Genomic DNA, 19,951 nt, shown 5'->3' on the forward strand with positions numbered 1-19,951 from the left:
AGAATCAAGGAATCATTATTTGTAAAAATACACATTAACTGAAACTGTCCTGTTATAAAGTTTAGTTGTGGAGTTTTCCTTTTGTGTGAGGAAATCAAGTCACTGGAGACTAGTTTGGAGATGTGAAAATGAATCTTTCTCTTGTCCTGCTTTAATGTGAATAGTTAAGTTTTGACCACCAAAGGAAAAATTTTTTCAGAGCAATGCTTTACATAAAGATAGTTGTGTACAGTGCAATTATTTGCATTAGTTTCATACTTAGATTAGTGTTTTCACCAGCTAAGGGTTTATTTTTTCAGGGTGGGCTGATCTTTTTAGAGATTACTCTTTTGCAGTCTTTGTTGTTGTTCGTCTCCTTAGCTTCAGTCCAGCTCTTTTGTAGCACTACCAGAGTGAAATCATAAAGACATTGTTAAAAACCTTCGATTTCCTTGTTGATTAGTTCTCCCTTTCCCCTTAATATATTTCAAACTAAATAGTGTAAACTGCAGGGTCTGCTGCAAGGAATCTTTATGCTTTACTGGGTTAAGTTACCTTCAGCCAGCTGACTGACTCAGGTTTTGTATCAGGCAGCAGCTTCTGAACCTTCAGCTACAAAGACAGTATCTGAATCTTAGGGGAGGTGTGTTTTTAGGGCAGTCTTTCAGAGGAAAATAAAACCTCATGTTGTATTTGGAGAGTTGAACATTTTCCTTGCTTTGACTAAATGCCCAAAGCTTGCAAAGTACCTTTGAACTACTGCAGTTATCCTTGATTTAAGTCACTAGTAAACAAGAGGAGGGGAAAAAAACATCACTGTGCCCTGCTCTGTGGGGGTACTTTTAATCAGGTAAATGATTTTTGTTTCTGCCAAGTTAAGTGGTTCTCATTATTCATGTATTTCAGATTAGTTTGGTGCTTGACCGAAGAAACAAAGTTGTGTATGTCAGTCCTGGTATTAGAGCCAACATACAAGTCTTCAATTTCACTGAGTACTACCTAGGTGGAGTTCCATCTTTTCTACGGGAACGGTGAGTAACTATAAAAGGACTGTAATATACAGGCTTTGTAGGGAAACTCCATCTAAACTCTTTCCTTACACAATTTCTTTCATGCTCTGTATCGGCCGTCTAATGTGACATTAAAAAAAACAAGTGTATAATACATGATCATAATCTGTGATTTTGGCTAATGATGAGATCTTTGTTGTAGCCCATCCTAAAGACTGGGTTTGATCAGCATGAGCATGTGTACACAAGAAAGATTGCTCTTGTTCTCTTTTTCTATTTCTTATATTGTCAGCATTTATAGGTTACTATAGTGGTGTGTGCTTTGAAATGCCAGGCTACTGAACTCTTTTTCCTTCCCCTCTCTGAAACCAGCTTTAATATATCCACACCTCCATTCCGGGGCTGCATGAAGAATGTGAAAAACCCAAGCACTGCATCTGTTGTTTTTGATAAGACTTTTGGTGTCAGCAAGAAATGTTCAGATGACTGGAAGGTAACTAATATATTTCCTCAAAAACTTCTACTGGAGTTCACAGACTCTGGTTTGTCTACAAATCCTGGACCATTATGTTTTGCTAAAGTCAAAAATTATATTTGGTTAACATGTGATGGCAGTAAAAGAACCTGGATTGGGTGTGAAGATGCAGAAATAAGAGACACCAGCCCTATTGTGATAGCTTGTTACAGCACATAGTCCACCCTCTTATTTAATACTTTTTACAGTTAAGTAAACTTAATATTCATATTTACCATGTAAGCTTGTTGGCTTCCAGTTGCTTTTATTGATTAGGCTGGAATAAATAATACTACTCTGTATCTTTCCTCCTGCCACGGTGTTTATGCTTCCTAATTAAATGACCTCTCAGCCTTTTTTCTTAAAAGATCTTAACAGACTACTTCCATCAAATTCTCACATTCTAAGACTCCTCTCATCTGATTATTTTGTAGTTATTTTCTGTGCATCCTTGAGTTTTGCCATGTTCTTTTTACAATGGGACAACATGACATTTCAGTGCTGGCTTAACTAGTGCTGCATGGAGAGATAAAACTATCCTTCTGCTTCTACTTACTGATGCTTACGTGATGCATGATCTCATTTGCCCTTTTTACTACAGTATTGCACTGAAAGTTTGTGTTTATCTTCTTTTACTTGTGGCATCTAAACCTTTCACAGAGTGATTTCGTCACAGACTATCTTTGCAGAGGATCTAATCTGCAAAACTTCTCATGTATTTAAAAGTGCCCAGTGACTCACACAGTTTCAATATGTAGCTCATCTGCACAGCTTCATAGTTGTGAACTGCTCCTCCAGCTACTCAGTTTTGTGTCCTCAAATGTGCAAAGTTTCAAAGCCATCATAGCTAGAGATGAGCAGCTCATTATTCTCAGCAAGGCTCCTCTCTCTTTTTAAAGAGTTTCTCAGACTGTAGTTAATGCTGGTGAAGCCAACTCTGACAGTCTGTTCTGTACTGAAATGATGGTGTTTGAGGTTTGCCTTAGGCTTGGTTTTGACCGGAGCTGATCACAATTATGTTGAGTGGGGCAGCTGTTGTCTCATATTGGCATTTCTTCTGATTAAAAGGAAAAATCACTGAAATCATTATTTTCTCTCTTTCAGCTTGTCAGATCTGCAGCTTTCTCCAAGGATGGAACACTGAGCCTGAGTGCAGCAAATTTCCCATTTCCAAAGGATTTCCAAGTTGGCTTTGGCTTTCAGACAACAGCTTCTACTGGAACACTCTTAAATTACAATCTACGGGTATGAAACACATTCAACTTAGCATATGTGATGGGTTTTATCTCTGAATCAGTCATTTCAGTTTGGGTGATAAGTCTCATTTAAATTCCTGTATTTTAAGGTAAGAAATGCCTTTTTTGAGTGTGGCATCTTGCATGAGAAATGCATTCTGTCAGTTTCTTCACATGGCCAACAGGTAGTTTGATGAGTAACAGAGCTTTGAACTACAGCCTTCTGCAGAGTAGCTCACATACCTGACACCGACATCCCAGCAACAAAACTGTTTCTTAATTGGCTGGAAATTTTCTCGAGGGCAAAATGACACTCTGCCTACACAGAAATGTTACCATGTCCAAATAGGCAGAGGAAAGGGATTGGTTCTGGCTATGATCCCTCAGAAAGCAGGGAAGTTTAAGTAGAACCCCATTCTGTCTGGCTGGAGGAGCGAAAACACATCAGGTATTTGAGAAGTGGAGAGCTGGCTCCTCTGCTTTTTGTGAAAATAAACAAGTATTTTATATAAATGTTTGCTGTTCAGAGTGCAGGGGTATTTTGAAATGGAAGCTATGCTCATCATGCAGAACTTGGTACACATCTGATACTAGATGACTGAGAAATGCAGGTCTGGTGTAAGAAAATTTGTTGCCCACTGAGAGCTCTGTTAATGGCAGTAGCAAGAACTAAAGGCTTTTGCATTTATTTAGCTGATCATTTTGTGGGGTTCTTTTGTAGCCTGATGTTCTTTCAATCTTTCTGAGTCCTGGCTCTGTAACTGCAAAGATACGAGATAAGGAAATTAAACTGGAAAAGAAATATGAAGATGGATCAATGCATTATGTGACAGTAATGAAAACAGGCAGCAGGTGAGTCGAGTTCTTCATCTAGATCTTATATGTAGTGGTTGGAGAAAAGAAATTCGAATTTTGGAGGACTAATTCTTTGGATAAAGAGCTTAAAATGGTCTCTTCTAGCAGAGGATACCTAAATAATGAAGGGAAAGGAGATTTTTGTTCTATGAATATGGACACTGGTACCTGTGATGTTTCAGCTGTACCCTACTGTGCATTTCTTTTATAGGTTGTGTGAGTTTTGACTGCCTGCCTAGCTGGAGCTCTGGAGGCTTTGGAGCTCTTCCCCTTCCCATAAGCTTCATGTGTGTCCCCTGTAAAGGACCAGGGAAGAAGCAAATGCTGCATCTGTTTTTTCAATAATGATCTGTTATGCAGATATTAGATATTAGAAGAGACAATTTACTGAAAAGCTCCTAAATCATACTGATTGCTGTGTAATGCATGAAATTACATAAGTGTTAGTTGAAGTGGAAAGTTTTGAATGGTTGGCTATAACTTTGGATTATTATAACTTAATACTGTCGATTTCATTTTGACACAAAGACTTAAATCCTGTCCCAAAGTTGACAATGAGAGCTTTTTCATGAATTTCAATTGCACCAGGATTTCACTGTAGGACTGAAGTATGAACTTGAACTCTTGTTCATTATCTAATATGGAAAAGCAGAGCAATTTCACAGCAGTCAATAAGCACATACTGAAAAAGTCCCAGAACTAAGCTAATGAAGCTCTAGCATAATCACAATGTAACAAGGAAATATATCTGTCAAATTGTTCTTTTATATACATATATATATTTAATTTAGTTTCCTAATTATTTCTTTCTATATCATGCTTATTTTCATTCATTTTTTTCAGAGTACATCTGATGGTTGATGATGAGTCAAAAGCAGTTGACTCTCCCAGGTCATCAGACTCACAGGAATCAAACAGACCTATAAAGTTTGGTGGAGATAATTTTGAAGGTTGCATCTCAAACATCTTTATTGAAAGGTATTTGGCCTAGAAAGAGTTGTTTCATGCATTTTGGCCTGTTCTCCTTCTTAAATCATTACAATTACATTTTGCTAAAATGCTTTTCTTCTACGTGTGTGAAACCTTCATGAATGCATAACTTTGCTGCCCTCAAATACTCTTTCATTCAGGTATATTATACATGGGATCCAGTTATAATTAAATCTGCTATTCAAATGTAAAGGAATTTTGGTCTCAATCATACTTGTTTAGCAGTCTGTTAGCCAAAGAATGAACTCTGCAGAGGGAATTGGATATGTCCCAACAAGGCATCCAAAAATATTTGCTAAATTGTCTTGTTATAGCACCCCAGGGAACCAGGTGGTGAAAGCAGCAAAGCTACTGACAGAATCAAAACAGTTACACAAACAAGTGAGACCATATGTGTGGAAATCATCTGCCTTATTTAGGCTGTCTCTTCTTTTCACGTGTTTGTCTGATTATTAGAGACACCTTACTGTTAAAATTTAGGATAAAAAATTTGCATAAGTATGTTTCTAGAAGACAAGCATTCCATGAGCCATAAGTCATATCCCAGTGGGGCTTTGTGTTACCTAAGTTTTGATGAGTGTTTATACATGTGTAGAGTTTTCAAAACTAGTGTGTTTTGATTCAATTGTCATACCACCACAGAATGGGAAGGGCTGGAAGGCACCTTTAAAGATCCTCTGGTTTTAGCCCCCTGCAATGAGCAGGGATACCTTCCACTAGACCAGGCTGCTCAAATTATGTCTTCCTTTAAAGCACTACAAGGCAATCAAGTGATGCCAAGATGATTTTTTACCTTTTCTTTTATATACCTTTCATGTATCCTCAGTACTCCTAGCATGCATACTTGTAATTCCTTAAGTCTGATAACTCAGCATAGCCCTGGTAGTCTGTTAAGCCAGGAGACCAAACATCCTAAAGGCCTCGTAGTAGCAGGCTGGAAGCCCTATGCTATCTTGAGAAACCAAGGCCCCCTCTAGAACATATCCTCTAAACTAAGATTCTGCTCATCCAGGAGGGAATTCCTTGGATGGGCGAATATCCCACTATTCATCCTAGCCTCCCATTAGGGCATCCTTGTTAGATATCCCAATTTGTAAGGTCTGTGAATTTTATGTGTGATTTTATCATGTGTGTGCATTGTGATTCCTTGGCAAAGTGGTGCACCATAAGAATCCTTATTAAAATACTGAGGTAAAAACCCCTTATCCCTTAACCTTGTCTGGCTCTCAATTTTTTTAAGACCAGGAAAAGGGATCAGAAGTAACCTATGTATTAAACTTCCCAACAGAAAACAAATTGGGAAAGTTTTTGTGCCAAAATAGATGAAGAATAAATACTGTAGCTGGTCTGATGGAGTGAATGGAGAATGACCAGCATTCAAGAAGTTCAGGTTCCACTCACAAGTCTACCACTCTTCTCATAGAAAACCACAAGCAAGGAGCTTTGTAGCTTCTTTGTAGCTGTAAAGATTTTGTAATTTACTGATTAGAGATGCTTTGTACAACTTAGAAAATCATAGTGTTGCTTTAATATTATTCCTTATACACAGGGTAAATTAGCTTTGAAAGTCTTCCTGATAATTTGGTTAATACTAGAGTTAAATGTGAAATTGTGACAGGCTTTGTCCCTTGACAAAACTCATCAGAACATCTTATTTAAGGGGAGAGTGAAGCAGAACCTGATGATGTTATATTTTCTTGATTTGAAACTGTTTATGTATAATTACCAATCAAAGTTTTATAGTCTTTATAGATTCAGAAATCTTAATCAAGGCTGCTGTCATGTTTTCCTCTGTTTTCAAGGACCACATATGTTTGTGTTTTTTAAATAGCTTTTAGCAAAAATTACTTTGTTTAGAAAAGATGAGAACAGAAATCAGAGTTTTTCTATAGCCAAAAAGAAATGAGCAGAGCCAGGGAAAATATGATCTACAGCACTGAATTTACATTTTTCATTGAAAAATAAAAATTGGTACTTTACTATCATGTCACTGGGAAATATATTTTGTGCAGAACACATTTTTACAATATGCTTGTTGTTGATTACACTAAAGAAAAGGAATGCTGAGTCACAGTACTTACTGCTTTCATCATGACAGGGTAGGTCAGCTCCCTGAGGTTCAAAATCTTGTCACTAATACTGGGAAGACTGGTGTATCCCTTGGAGCTTGCCAGGAATATGAAAACCTTGAACCAATGCTGCTGCAGGAATTTAAAAATCCTCTCAGGCTTAAGATGCTCAAGGTATGCTTATTGTTACTGTCATCTTTGCTCCATTTGATGCCCAGGCTTTCTATCATTTCTGGAACTGAGATTCAGATGTTCTTTCTTTCCTTCCATCTCACATCTGAAGCAAGTTTTCACCATGTTGGAGTTTCATGCTAAGCCCACACCTGTCTAGAATGACAATAGCTTCTCTGTCTTTTAGGGAAGGCTGTTGGCTGCCTTGGCTGGGAGCTCTTAAATATGTTGATTAAAATGTTTCTATTTATTGCACATGTAATAAATACTTGAATTCTATCTTATGTGCACAGAATGAAAAATACCTTGATTATTTCAAAGCTGCTAACGTGCAAAACCACCCTATACCAGCTCCATTACACGACAGCAGTGAAGCGTATCTCCTTGGAAGCATCCCAAACAGTTTCATATCCTACATGTTTTCTCCATTGTTATCTACAGACAGGTAATAAAAACATTCTCTATTCTCCTCCTACTGCTTGAATTGTTGAAGCTGCTTGACTCTTAGAGTGCTGATCGTAAGGATTTTCTTCTTGTTTATATCTTGGGCCATAACAAAAGGTGGTTCTAAAAGTTCAGGCTTTTTTTTTCCTGTGCAAACATTTACCTAAACTGATTGAATAGGATGTAAGCCTGAATGTATCAAGTTTCATTCACATTCAGAAATGCAGTGTGTAATGCCATGACTCCACCCAGATGCTATTCTGCATTTCACAAATGGAGTTTCACTGAGAACAGAAAAGATAAAACAACCAACAAAACAGACCTATACTGGAATATGCTTACTTTCCACTACAGGTTACATTTCTCTGTAGATATACGGACTCGATCATCAAGAGGATTAATAGTTTTCATGGAGGAAAGCTCTGAGGACTCTTACATGGCTCTCCACATTTCAAAAGGACGTTTTGTCTTTTCACTTGGCTCTGGAGAAAAACAAGTCAAAGTCAGAACCAGTATTAAATACAATGATGGGCAATGGCACACTGTAAGTAGCATGGAACCACAGTGTTAGCATAACTAGCATTCAGCAGGCACAGCCTAATGCATTTTTAAGAGAATAGAAACTCAGTTTTGGTCATTGGAAATTAATTCCTATGCCTGAAAGTTCATGTGGTTGACAGGTCTCTGAGAGACCTTATTGAGACTGATGGTCCCAGGATGTTACTTTCAGTTTAAATATTTCAACAACATGGTATTTAATTTAAAGACAAAGAAAATCTGGCAGTGGCTTTTTTGGCCTTTTGGGTTTTTTATTCTGTTATCCTTGCCTCCTGGAAAGGTGGTCTTCAGCACAGATGGGAAGAACGCCCGCCTTGTTGTTGATGGTCTAAGGGCCCAGCACAGAAAACTGGCAACAAATGCTGTCATCAGCATTAAGCCACCAGTCTACGTGGGGGGGCTGCCCCCACTGAAGAGACAGGTAAATAATTGACAAATCCACCCACACACACTCCCCATGCTGCACTAATTATATGGGAAAGTCTTTAATACGCAGGATTTCCATGCTGAAAAGCTTTGGGGAGGATTTCCAAGGACCACATGAACACCATCTGTGGCTGGTGTTTGCAGTGGCTCATTACAGATCTTTTTCCTCATCTGTTCACACAACCTTCACCTGGACCTGTATTTTCAATATGTTGCTGAGACACTGAGGACAACCATGTACTTTTTTCATTTTTTTTCCTTAAAAATAAAGAAGACCAAAGTCACATTTTTCATTCTAGAAATACCGTCTTTCTGCAGAACATTTACCTCAATGGTCTAAGCAGTAATCAGTAGAAAAACAAAAGAATCATTCTCATTAAGGAATTATGGATGTAGAACTGGATTTGAATCTGAAATACATGTGGTTTCTATTTTAAAAAGAGGACAGTTAATGAGCCAGGGTATTTTATAAAATTAGAATTAAATAAACAGACTTGGGAAGGGCTGCTTCAGGGATTTCACAATTCCTCTTGCATTGTCTTTTTGACACATAATTGGGAAGTATCTGTTTTACAAGCAGAAGTCATATTAATTCAAGATCAACTCTTACTGCGTTTCAAGCACTTTTTTAGAACTTTGTAATACCTTTTCACTGCATCAAAGACGGGTGCTAGGTGCCTTTAGTGCCAGTTGGCTTTCTAATAGTCCGACAGTCCAAAACAACCAATGTTTAGTATTATTGCTAAAAAAAATAGCCATAATGCTTCAGTGTTCATGTTTTGAAATATGCTTTCAGAATATGCCAATGAAGAGTTTCAAGGGTTGCCTGAGGAATTTTAAGATGAATGGAAAAGCCATGAATGCACCTCAACAAAAACATGGTGTACTTCCATGTCTGGATGCTCCCATGGACACAGGGATTTACTTCTTTAATGAAGGAGGATATATCACCATTGGTAAGCTGTGTGGGGATTATGGTATATGGAGTTGTCTGAAGCATATAGGTGCATGGGTTACTTGTTTTTATATGGTTTTCCAATTATCTCCACCTATGATCATCCCTCTCTCCACTGTTTAATTCTCACAGGTAATTTGCTGATGGGTTTGGATTTCAGGATTGTATTTACCATTCGACCAAGGAGTTCCACAGGTGTACTCCTCCATGCTGGAGGCAAGCAAGACAACTACTTGACTGTTTACATGAAGGGAGGGAAGGTGGGTACAGACTGTGTCCATTCCAGCTGTATTGCCCTCATTCAGCAGCGGGAATTCTGACCTCCCCCTGTTGCTCCTGTTGTTTGTCACAGTAACTTAATAGGTAACTTCTCTACAGGTGATTGCTGCTGGAAGTAGTGATGCTGGAGAATTCCAGGCATCAGTCACACCTAAGAAACCTCTGTCTGATGGGCAGTGGCATACCATTGCAGGTACATTGTACATACCATTTCTTCTGAAGCTTTGAAGGGACGGTGTGCGCAGAGCACTGCAGCTCCAAATTTTTATTAATCGTTTCACTTCTGTTTAGTCTGAGAATACTCTTTAGAACAATGTGTTATGTGTTAATTCAAGGCTTTACGTAAGATTTTTTGGTAAGCTCTGTTAAGCCCCAGATGACCTAGGTTTGTCAGTCTGACTCTGAATAAAAAAAAAAATTGTTTCTTCTGTGCCTTGAATTTCAAGAAAGATGCAATTTAAAAATAGTGCCATATCTAGCTGATTCTTTGATAGGGTTGAGAAAGAGTTCTCATTTTCCTGCTTCTTTGCAGTCTCTCAGAAGGAGAACACAGTGCAGCTAGAGGTGGGCACACAGAGTAACTATACCACTGTACTTCAACCCTCTCCTCCTAGGCGTGTGTATCAGCCACTCTACTTTGGCAAAATTCCAGGTAATATTATTGCATCTTACTTTTTTTCATGTTTTTTCCTTTCCAAAACAAAGGTCCCATCTGTTTATGTTCTCCTATATCATTTCCCCTCTTTTGAAAACCCTGCCATAATTAATGTTCTTTAAAATAATTCTTATGAACTTGGTCTTTCCATCTTGGTTTTGTAGCAAATTTGGACACCCCATGGCTTCCAGTTGAAGACCCATTTTTTGGCTGTCTTCAGAATATTACCATCAATGACAAGCATGTCTCCACCAGGAGGATTTCAGAGGTTCATGGTGCAGTGAATTTCCACGGGTGCCCAGAGAAGTAACTCTGCTGTTACAGCTGTTGTGCACACATTGGGCTGCTTGGATTCCCCTTTGCTGACCAGCATCAGGCTGCTTCTTCTGAACAGCCGGTGAGCAAATGCATCCTCTGGATGTGGACTGTGCCAAAGCAAACGCAATGTATTTGCTTTGACAAACTCCCTTTTAAATGTCACTGATTTCTGAGGTAACCCGTTGTGCCTTTGGAGATATATGCAGAAAATGTAATTGCATATACCCTACTGGGCCAAATTCTGCTCTCATCCACAGCAGCAGAGACTTGAGCAACTCCAGTGTTTTAATTTTGGAAATTTCCCTTAATGTTGGCCATCTTGAGAGCAAATTTGATCCATTAATATAAATAATTTTATAAAAAATATAAATCTCTTTGGATTGTTGCTTTTACAGAAATGTACATTGATGTTAAAAGTAATAATAATATAAATGGAGTTTGAAGCACTTTAAGGAGTGAAACTCTGGGGGTTTGTTACAAAGTTAGGAATTGTGGGACCAAATAAATGCAGTATGTTCCTCAAACCTTTCATTTTCTTGTTTGGTTGTTTTAACCTGGTCGGTTTTTCATATACTTTTTAGAGGCTGCTAGATTCTTCTTGCTTTGTGCAAATATTTCTGTAGGTTTAAGATGCTGATTTGCCTGAATAAGCAGGTATCCATCATCTCTCCATCTCTGCTCATCACAATTTGATTATCTAAAAATCTCAAAAGAGGGTCATTTTTTTGTAATCTTTAGAGACAGAGAGTCTCTTCCATAGGCAATTTTTTGCCTAATGAAATGAAAAAAAGTTTTTAAAAGAATAGCAGCTGCATTTGCTACAATTAAGTAGCACAAATTACAGGACTAACCCAGAAAAATTGTTTTCTTCAACGTTCAGATCTTTGTTTTGTACCTTATTGTGACCCACAGTGGAGGGCAGGAACCCACTTCGCACTACTCTTCTGAGAAGAGGGCTGGATGGTATAGACTTGACATGACTTCTTTTTCCACTGTCATTCAGAATCAGTATGTTGATAATGGTTTTCTTTATCACCAGTCCCTGATGCCAACCCTCTTTTGCAAAATGAAAAAATAAAGAAAGCATTTTCTAAGGCAGGTCCTTGATTTAGGAGGGCATGCAGACAAATTCTCCTTCACTCCTAATGCTCCTGTTTTCCACTGCCTTCTTCTCAATGTACAGCAGCATGTCTTCAGTGTGTTTGAAATGAGGTGCAAGCTGGACTAGTAGAAGCAGATGCCAGATCAATAGTCCTTATGGCTTTGGTCATTAATCCCTTTGCAGGGTAGCAAAAGTGTAGAATGCTGTTCACACCAAATCTTGTGTTACTTTCTCTTTTATGGCAACTCTTTCACTGGCAAATCTGTGTCCATGCAGAGATTTCTGAAGTGTAAAGCCAGTTTTGGTGGGAATGGGGTGCATGCTGGGGCTGAGGGCTCAGAGGGAGCAAAGGATTGACATGTAATGGCAGAGCCCTCTCCTTATATTATACATATTCTCCTGTACAACAACCTGCCACATGAGACAGCAGCACCCATCAGGCTGGAGGTGATACGTTCAGAAATAATCTCCTGTGATAGCAACAACTGAATCCTTTCTATTTGTAAAAGCTCAAATACTCAGTTGACCAGAACTGTGAAAATACTCAATTCATTTACTGGCTTAATTGACACTAAAAGTTTCCAGAAGGAGGAAGGAGGAACAATTAAATTTTATCATGCAATTCTCTAGTAACCTTCCCTATCTCATGCTCATCAGACGGCTCTGTGAGGTAGATTTTCCCAAACCACAAAAAAAGGCCTTTTCATTCTTCTCTTACTGCCCTCAGTAAAATAAAGACAAAAACCATGGCAAAGATTTTTGCATCACAACCTGGAACCAGTCCTGGATTTCAATTCCCCTCCATTTGAATTGATTTTATCAGAAGTAGTTTTAATGCTGACAAAAAGAAATTAAAAATATATAAAGACTTGAGTAAATATAAGATAGATCGATCAGGAAGTATTAATTCCAATACAATACTACTTTTGCACAACAAAAAAAAAAATAGGAAAGTCTCTTTGGTTTTAAGGTTCTTTGTGGTTGTTTGGTTTTTTCCCCACCCACAATTTTTTTCAGTTGTATTGCTTCCACAGAGTCAGGCTGTCATACATTGTTGGGACAGTGAATAAAAGCCAACTAGAGTTTCAGGTTCTGTACTTTCAGAGGTAAATCTATATCAAGCTGAGGAATATTTAGTAAAAAGCTTTTTCACAGAATATTTTGAGTTGGAAGGAACCCTCAAGGATCATCAAGTCCAGTGGATGATCTTAACATGAGGAAAGAAGTTGTTCTGTTTCAATCAATGAAGAATTTTTATTATTGAAAAAATATGTTATGGGGTTTTTTAATTGTTAGAAGTAGTAGTTCCAAGACTTTCATCATCAGTGTTGCCATTTGACAATAACTTGAATGAATTATTTGCCTGTTTTGGCTGTAGCATTTCAGGTGTGCCCCCAAAACTAGCAATTCCCATGTTAGAATAGAATACACAGCAGAGGCTTTCCCTATAACATTTTATTCTGTAGTCATTTTGCTAATCAAATACCATGTTCAGTACACTGAGAGCACATGGCTAAAACATACACACTCTTTAACAATGTGTTTGAGTTCTTCTGAATCCCAAATCAATTACAGAAGGAGAGCAGATTTCCACTCTACACTAAACCACATTGGTATTGTTAGCATCAAATCCCTCTCTTGTCCATATAAGTATCAAGGGCAAAGGGTTCTCATCCAGTTAATTTGGATTAGATTTAATAGGATCATGTTATCTGAGGTGGATGACACCCAGGTCTGTGAGTTTCCATTTATTATAACTACAAACCGCAGCTAGATTATTGGCAGCTGAAAGACAGAAAGCCTAACACTGAGAACTGAGAGCAAATAAAATGAAATAGATCACAGGGCACTGTAGAAGGAAATACACATTCATTGTAGAAAAAAAAAGCAGATATATATATAAAAAAAGAAAACATACTGCCTTTTCACTCCTTGTAAATGACTGTAACTTTTCTAATAGCAAAAGCTTTCAACTAGGACTTTTAGCATTCTTTCTGTACCTGAGCTAAGGTTTTGTGCTTTTGTTTCTGTGGAGCTTTCATTTAAAACACAGAGCCATTGACCTTTCACACTGTCACCAGCAACATGAATTGTGCAAGCTAGCTTTCTATGGTTTTGTAACCACTTCTTTGAGTCACTTGTGAGCCAATTCATTTTAGCTTTCCATCCTCTTTGCCTCTTCATAAGTCCTCCATGGATATTTTTCATATAAGGGGTTTTTTTATTATTATTTGGGATATTTTCTCCCTTCTCCTTCCTTTCTGCCCTTCATAAAATAGCCTTGGAAATGCAGTCATAGTGAAAACACTATAAATGTGTTATGGTTTTGTAATGGACTCTTCCCATGCTTTTTGCCTATTACCATTCTCTTTGTGGTTTCCTCATTTAAAAAAACCAAAAACCTCCTGCATCTTTCTCTAATGATGTAAGGAAGTTTAGGACACAACCTTCTGTAAATCTGTCTGCATTTTCTAAAAATACATTAAATGGACATCGCTGGCAAAAGGGATGTTAAAGGGGATGGTGCTATAATACAATATTATAGCTTCACTGGAGACATTATGGCTGCAAGGCAGAAACATAAACATCCTTTGTGCAGCTGGCCCAGACATCTTAAAATTGCAAGAGGCTGGCCATTGCCTGAGCTGCAATGAAGCACCCTCTGAGTATAAAGAATTGCAAGCAAAATAACCAATGATTTTTTATGTTCTGTCAGTTTAGGGGATCCTCTGTAGCAGTAAAACCAAACTGTGACCTGTTGGTCATATTGTACTGTGTATCCTGCTTTGCAGCTGATAGCAGAAGATCTTTTTTAAACACACTCCTACCCTTACTTTACACCTCAGCCAGTTACTATGTTTCCTGCAGGTTGTTCCAAATGTGAAGCACATGTGAAATGTTCTGTGAGAAACAGTTTCTTTGTTAAGGTGTCACTCACTCGTTGAGGAAGATGGAACACTGCTGCATTGTCACACACAATAAAAAGAAAGGTAGTTGGCATCGTGGCCTTTTGTCTCTGTTCAGTTATATTTAAATTGGGAGCAACAACAGATTTCTCCATTGTGTGGGAGCCTGTGTCTACGAGTTCTGTCACAGGAGGATTATGCACTGGTAAGAATGAATATATGCATTCATATTTGTGTCAGTAATTTATAAAATAATATGTATCATGGTTTAGGAAAGGTGCTTCACAGTTCAGTGCACCCACTGAGACTCTCCCAAGCCACATTGATGCTTGCCCCTTCCTGGTCCAGCAGAGGAAATTGAGAATTAGGGCACAAAAGGTGAAGATCAAAGGTTGAGAAAAGAACAATTTACTGGAAACAGCAATGAGATAAGAAAATGAACAGTAATAGCAACAATATGAATAATGGCAGTATTATTCAAATAATACAAAGAGAGGGTGATTCATGTGCAGAGATGCTCACCAGGGACCCCCAAGACAATGAACCATGTTTTTTTTTTTTAACCAGAAGCCCTGTCCTCTCCCACAGAAGCCAGTCCCTTACCGCTGCTCCTGGCAATGACCTGAGGTGGTATGGAATATATGGAATAACTTCCTGCCATGCCCCTTGAGCCATGCTCCCTCAGTTACTGCAAAAAATTAATTCTGTCCTGGCCAACACTAAGGCAATATAGAAAACAACTATTAGAATTTCAATCCGGAAAGAATTGTTCAGATCGTTTTTTGATGCCTGAAGACATAACAAAGAAAAACATTTTAAAGGATAGAGAAATAAATGGTTTTGTGGCCAGCCAGCTCTTGCTGACACAGTTTTAATTAGCGAGGTTAATTATTAGTATAATAAACCAAAATCTATCAGCATGAGATATTACTTAATAGAGGAGTTGTACAGTTGGGTAACAGCACCTACCATAAATCTTAATTCTAGATCCTGATTACTTTCTGATCAGAATTGCTGTCCTAATACTACAAACCTAGAGAACCAGTAATATGCCCAGGCACTGACTCCTGCGGTGAGGTCAAGGGCTTCAGCTAATAAAATTTACCTGAGGACAAGGTGTCAGATCAGTAGTAAAGTCCTAACTTTCCCTTTTCTGTGCTCATTTAAATCAAAGGTAATGACATGTCCCCAGGGCCATTAACCTAAGCAGTAAAGAAGCTAAAAACACTCTGAGCAATTCTCCAGGGAAACACATAGGCATAATCCAAAGTTCAGGGGCTTAGTGGAAAGATTGAACCAGTTCACAGGACTTTGGTTCATACACCTTATTAAAACATGCAGTAAATCTTACCTACTGGTTATAAAAAAATGTATTCTAAAATATTGCCAAGGTTTATAGAGAATTGTTACTGCAGATTAAATCTGTTTGTTATGTAATAAAGGGCAGGACACAGTCTCCATAAAACCTAAGATAATCCATCTAATGCAAATATACATAAATGGAAACTTTACACAAACACAAAGGGTATTTTCATCAGCAAGAAGAGTGGAAGCAAGGACACCAGGCAGATAAACCGTGCTCCCTGAGGAGTGTCACTGGTGAAGGCAGTGCTAGGAGGAGGTCTCAGAATGCCTGCTGTGAGCCATTCAACCTGGATGCCAAAGACCCCACTGTGGCTCAGCTGTTTCCTATGCTGCTCAAAATCAAAAGTAGCTGCAGTCATCCCACTATGCCTTTACCAGGGCAAAAGGAAAGAAAACTCCTCCAGCAATTTCATTATTCCTGCGTGCAGAAGAGTAGTACCAAATTTTGGACTGATCATTGTATTCAGTCAGATTCTTGTAACTTGATATTGGCATGGTAGAGGAAGGTAATGTTTCCAAATCAGAGAAACTTAAGAGGACATTTGATCCCTGAATCTATGTATATTGCATTTATCATAAAAGATGAAACTAATCAACATGACATGTATGCTCAGCACAAATTTAATTTGAAACAGACACCACAAAACCACTACTGGTCATTTCCATTATTTAATTAAAATGGAATGAAAAGGTTAAATATTTCAAAGAGACACCGCATGCCATCAAACAGAATAAAGGCCAGGTGCCTGATCAGAATAAATCAACATTGCTCTATTGTTCCTTGATTTAGGCAGATAGGAGAAGAGGATCTAGTTGTGTTTGTGTAGTTTTGTGTGTTTTAAATGTTAAGGACACAACTGAGAGACCCTATAAAAACGACTTTGCTGCAAAGAGTTAAAACTAGGAATACTACAGTTCACTTTCTGTGAAAAAATATAAGGGTTGGTTTTATCGGTGCAAAAAAATGCTTAAAAATGAGATACAAGCCTAGAGGATGGATAGAAAGATCTTATAGTTGAAGAAGAAAAGTAATGCAGGAAAAAGCAAGCCTTGGTACTGCTTAGAGAGTACTCACCCCTGCCAAGGGAAGTGCTACAGCAGAGAAGCTGTTAGAAACTGTTGTTAATTTGACTGGACAATTTTATTGTGGTTTAGTGTGGACAATTTATGTGGTTACAACAAGGAACACAGGCCCTGACCCCTTGAACCCCAGACTCAGTACTGCCCTCCTGGGCTGCTGCTGTGTGGCATCCAGGATGTCCCAACCTCTTCTCAGCCCAGGGGAGGGCTGTGGGGCTGAGTGGCTGCCTGCACCCCTTCCCCAGTGCTGAGGGGAAAGGTTTTTCTCGGGCTTCCCTCTTTCCTGACCAGATATAAGTCTGTGAGTTTACAAATCTCTCTCTTTGATGGGGAGTTCAGGAAAATGGTCAGCCAGGCTGAGTATATGCCAAGAGGGAAAACATCACGAAGCTGCCACTCCTGGCCCTTTTTATTTTGCTCTCTGACCCTTTTTCTTTTGTTTGTTGTACTCAGTATAATGGAAGGGAACATCTGGACGCTAGTGACAGCAACCAAATTTGCATGCATATAGCAGATAATTAAGCACGTGTCTATCTGCAGCTGCAAACAGCAATTAGTCTTAAGATAGCTTTGCACACCCCTTCCTGCCTATTCTTCTGTTCCCTCAGAGGGCCCTCTCACGTGTGCATCTCTGAGAGGCACTGAGTGCTGGCCTCCTTTTTATTTGTGAAGACAGTCATGCAGCTGAGCTTAAACCCTTCAGTGTAACTTTGAATAGGATGAACTTCCTCTGATCTATCAATTTCCAGCAGAAACGGCTTTCTGCATAAGACATGATGCGGTGACCCAAATCAAAACATCCGTGCTTACATCCCAGCATTGCTGAGACTATAAGCAGATTTCATTCCTAGTTCCTCCTCTTAGATCTGAGGAAACTGAGCTCTAGAGGGTCACTTCTGATGTTTTGTGTGGCTGACTCTTGCCTCTCTACACTTTCCCAAGGCAAATACTGCCTTCCCTGCTTCCTGCAGCTAGGAAATTTACATTTGCTCTATAGCTTCCACCCCAGGGCCATGAAGGGCATTTTATAACATCTCATCCTACCAAATAAATACATTTATCCTATGCCTGTCTTTTCAGTTATAGAGTCCCCTGGCAATGCGACCATAGATAGCATTTTGTTGCCTAGAACAGTTGTCCTCATTTCTCCTGTGATAGAGTCAAATTTCCTAGACATGTACAATAGAAGCTGCTCAGTGCTGCAACTAAGAGACACAGTTTAGAGTAATTTACAAAGCAGAGAAATTTTCTAGTTTTTTGAAAACCAAAGACTGCATTGCAAATTCCCAAATGTCAGGCTCTGGCATCATATATTTTAATTTATCTGTATGCTAAAATGGAGTGTAGTGATAGGGTGGGCTTCAGCTGGGGCAGGCTCAATTTGGAGAAGAAACGGCTGGAGTGTGATCAAAGAGACCCCTGTGCCTCAAGCAGGGATTAGATTCAATGGAATGGCTTCACAATCTGGACAACAGTGGTTATTCCATGTGTCTCTTTGCTCATTGTATGACCCAGCTGCCTGATCAAGGCTTTTGTTGAGGTAAGAGTCTATGTCATTTTCTCTGCTGGGGAGTTCCTGTGCATGTTTGAATTCTTGGGTATAATGTGCCATGTTTCCACTGGATTTACTTCTGTGTAAATAAAATGTAGGCATTCCCAGCTATAACAAATTCACAAAAATTGCAGGAAGTGTTTGCATCAAGTAGTAATTTGAAAACAAAACTGCAGTTTCAGAAACGTATTAAGGCATAGAGATCAGTTGGAAAACAAAATTTTGCTTCTATAAGGAGAACATGAATCTCCTGTGTTTCAGTGGGCAACACCAATGAGGTTTTTTGTGAATGCCCTGTAACAGCAATGAACAAAACAATCCTGGTTTGCACCAACAAGCACTGTAACATTGTCACATGCATCTGCATTTCATGCATAGCTGTGCTTACAGGAGCACATTCCACCACCAAATCCAGACAAAAATGTTAAGGCTTTTCCTATTAGGATAGGTGAACTCATTATTTTTCATTTGGGAACCCACAGAAAGTTACAAAATACGTGGACCTATTTGATTTTAAGCAAATGGAATGGCTAGACAGACTTGGGTGCATATGAAATCAGCCAGTAGCAATGGTAACACCCACTTGACTCGAGTAAGACCCATAGTATTTGTGGAGCAGTGTGGTTACTCATCTCATAACTTCAGGTAGACAAAAATCGGTTGTCTACTCTAGGCTATCTTTCTGTAATCAGTGGAGGAGGGTTAGTTATCCTCAAACAAAAACACACCCAGACACCATCTCAAACATGTATTGTAGGGGCACATGGCAGCAGCCAACCTAGCTCTGGGCTCCAAGCAAGAAACCCCTGAAGATGGATACAGCACTTTATTATACTTTAGTCCTCAGGAATACTCAGCCCACCTTATGACCCAACTATAAAAATATCATTGTGTGGTATTGTCAGCAGGCCACAGAGAAGAAAAGAACAAGCCACAGGAAATTATCTACTGCTTCCAGTTACAGGGAAGATTTGACATTATAAATGCTTTTGTCACTCATCCTTTTCAATACTGAGTCACCCAGACATAGCATGGTTAGCTTCTGGCATCTCCATATGATGAACTACTTTTTTTCTGTGCTTTGTATGATTTGGAGCTTGAGAATCTAAGAAGAAAACGTAGGTTGAACCCAAATGAAAGGCACATAAAGAGATGTGAGATAGAAGGCGTATTTATGTGTGCTTGTATACGTACAACCCCTCTAAAAATAGGTGAGTGCAAGAGCTATCAAAATGAAAGGAATGGAAAGGAAAGCAGAGGAATGCTTGCTGGATGAATTGCAGTAGAAAATAGCATTTGAGAAGAAATGCTAATGAACTGAAAAATGGGGAAGTGTACTGAAAAAATAGAAGACTGTTTCTCCTTTTGCTGTGCCTGGTAAATGAGCTCTGAAGAAATGGCCTGCAGTAAAAGCACAGCTTTTCACACTGTATTATCCTGGTTATTGCCATGCATTACTCATTATGGCAAAAATTCTGCAACTCAGTT

The 19,951-nt window shown here is 38.8% G+C and overlaps 1 protein-coding gene across 2 annotated transcripts in view; it reads left to right on the forward strand.

Moving 5' to 3' along the window:
- Positions 1 to 10,922, forward strand: part of LAMA3 (laminin subunit alpha 3) — a 105,737-nt gene extending 94,815 nt beyond the window's left edge. For both annotated transcript variants that reach the window (XM_030943416.1, XM_030943417.1), the window contains 14 exons: positions 886 to 1,010; positions 1,362 to 1,482; positions 2,608 to 2,748; positions 3,460 to 3,590; positions 4,437 to 4,571; positions 6,682 to 6,826; positions 7,117 to 7,268; positions 7,622 to 7,811; positions 8,106 to 8,246; positions 9,048 to 9,207; positions 9,339 to 9,466; positions 9,585 to 9,678; positions 10,018 to 10,137; positions 10,305 to 10,922. In XM_030943416.1, the coding sequence (XP_030799276.1) occupies positions 886 to 1,010; positions 1,362 to 1,482; positions 2,608 to 2,748; positions 3,460 to 3,590; positions 4,437 to 4,571; positions 6,682 to 6,826; positions 7,117 to 7,268; positions 7,622 to 7,811; positions 8,106 to 8,246; positions 9,048 to 9,207; positions 9,339 to 9,466; positions 9,585 to 9,678; positions 10,018 to 10,137; positions 10,305 to 10,450 (1,929 nt within the window). In that variant the 3' untranslated portion in view covers positions 10,451 to 10,922. The remainder of the gene's footprint in view (positions 1 to 885; positions 1,011 to 1,361; positions 1,483 to 2,607; positions 2,749 to 3,459; positions 3,591 to 4,436; positions 4,572 to 6,681; positions 6,827 to 7,116; positions 7,269 to 7,621; positions 7,812 to 8,105; positions 8,247 to 9,047; positions 9,208 to 9,338; positions 9,467 to 9,584; positions 9,679 to 10,017; positions 10,138 to 10,304) is intronic.
- Positions 10,923 to 19,951: the final 9,029 nt, after the last annotated feature.

This window comes from Camarhynchus parvulus, chromosome 2 (assembly GCF_901933205.1).
Source record: "Camarhynchus parvulus chromosome 2, STF_HiC, whole genome shotgun sequence".
Lineage (NCBI taxonomy): Eukaryota > Metazoa > Chordata > Aves > Passeriformes > Thraupidae > Camarhynchus > Camarhynchus parvulus.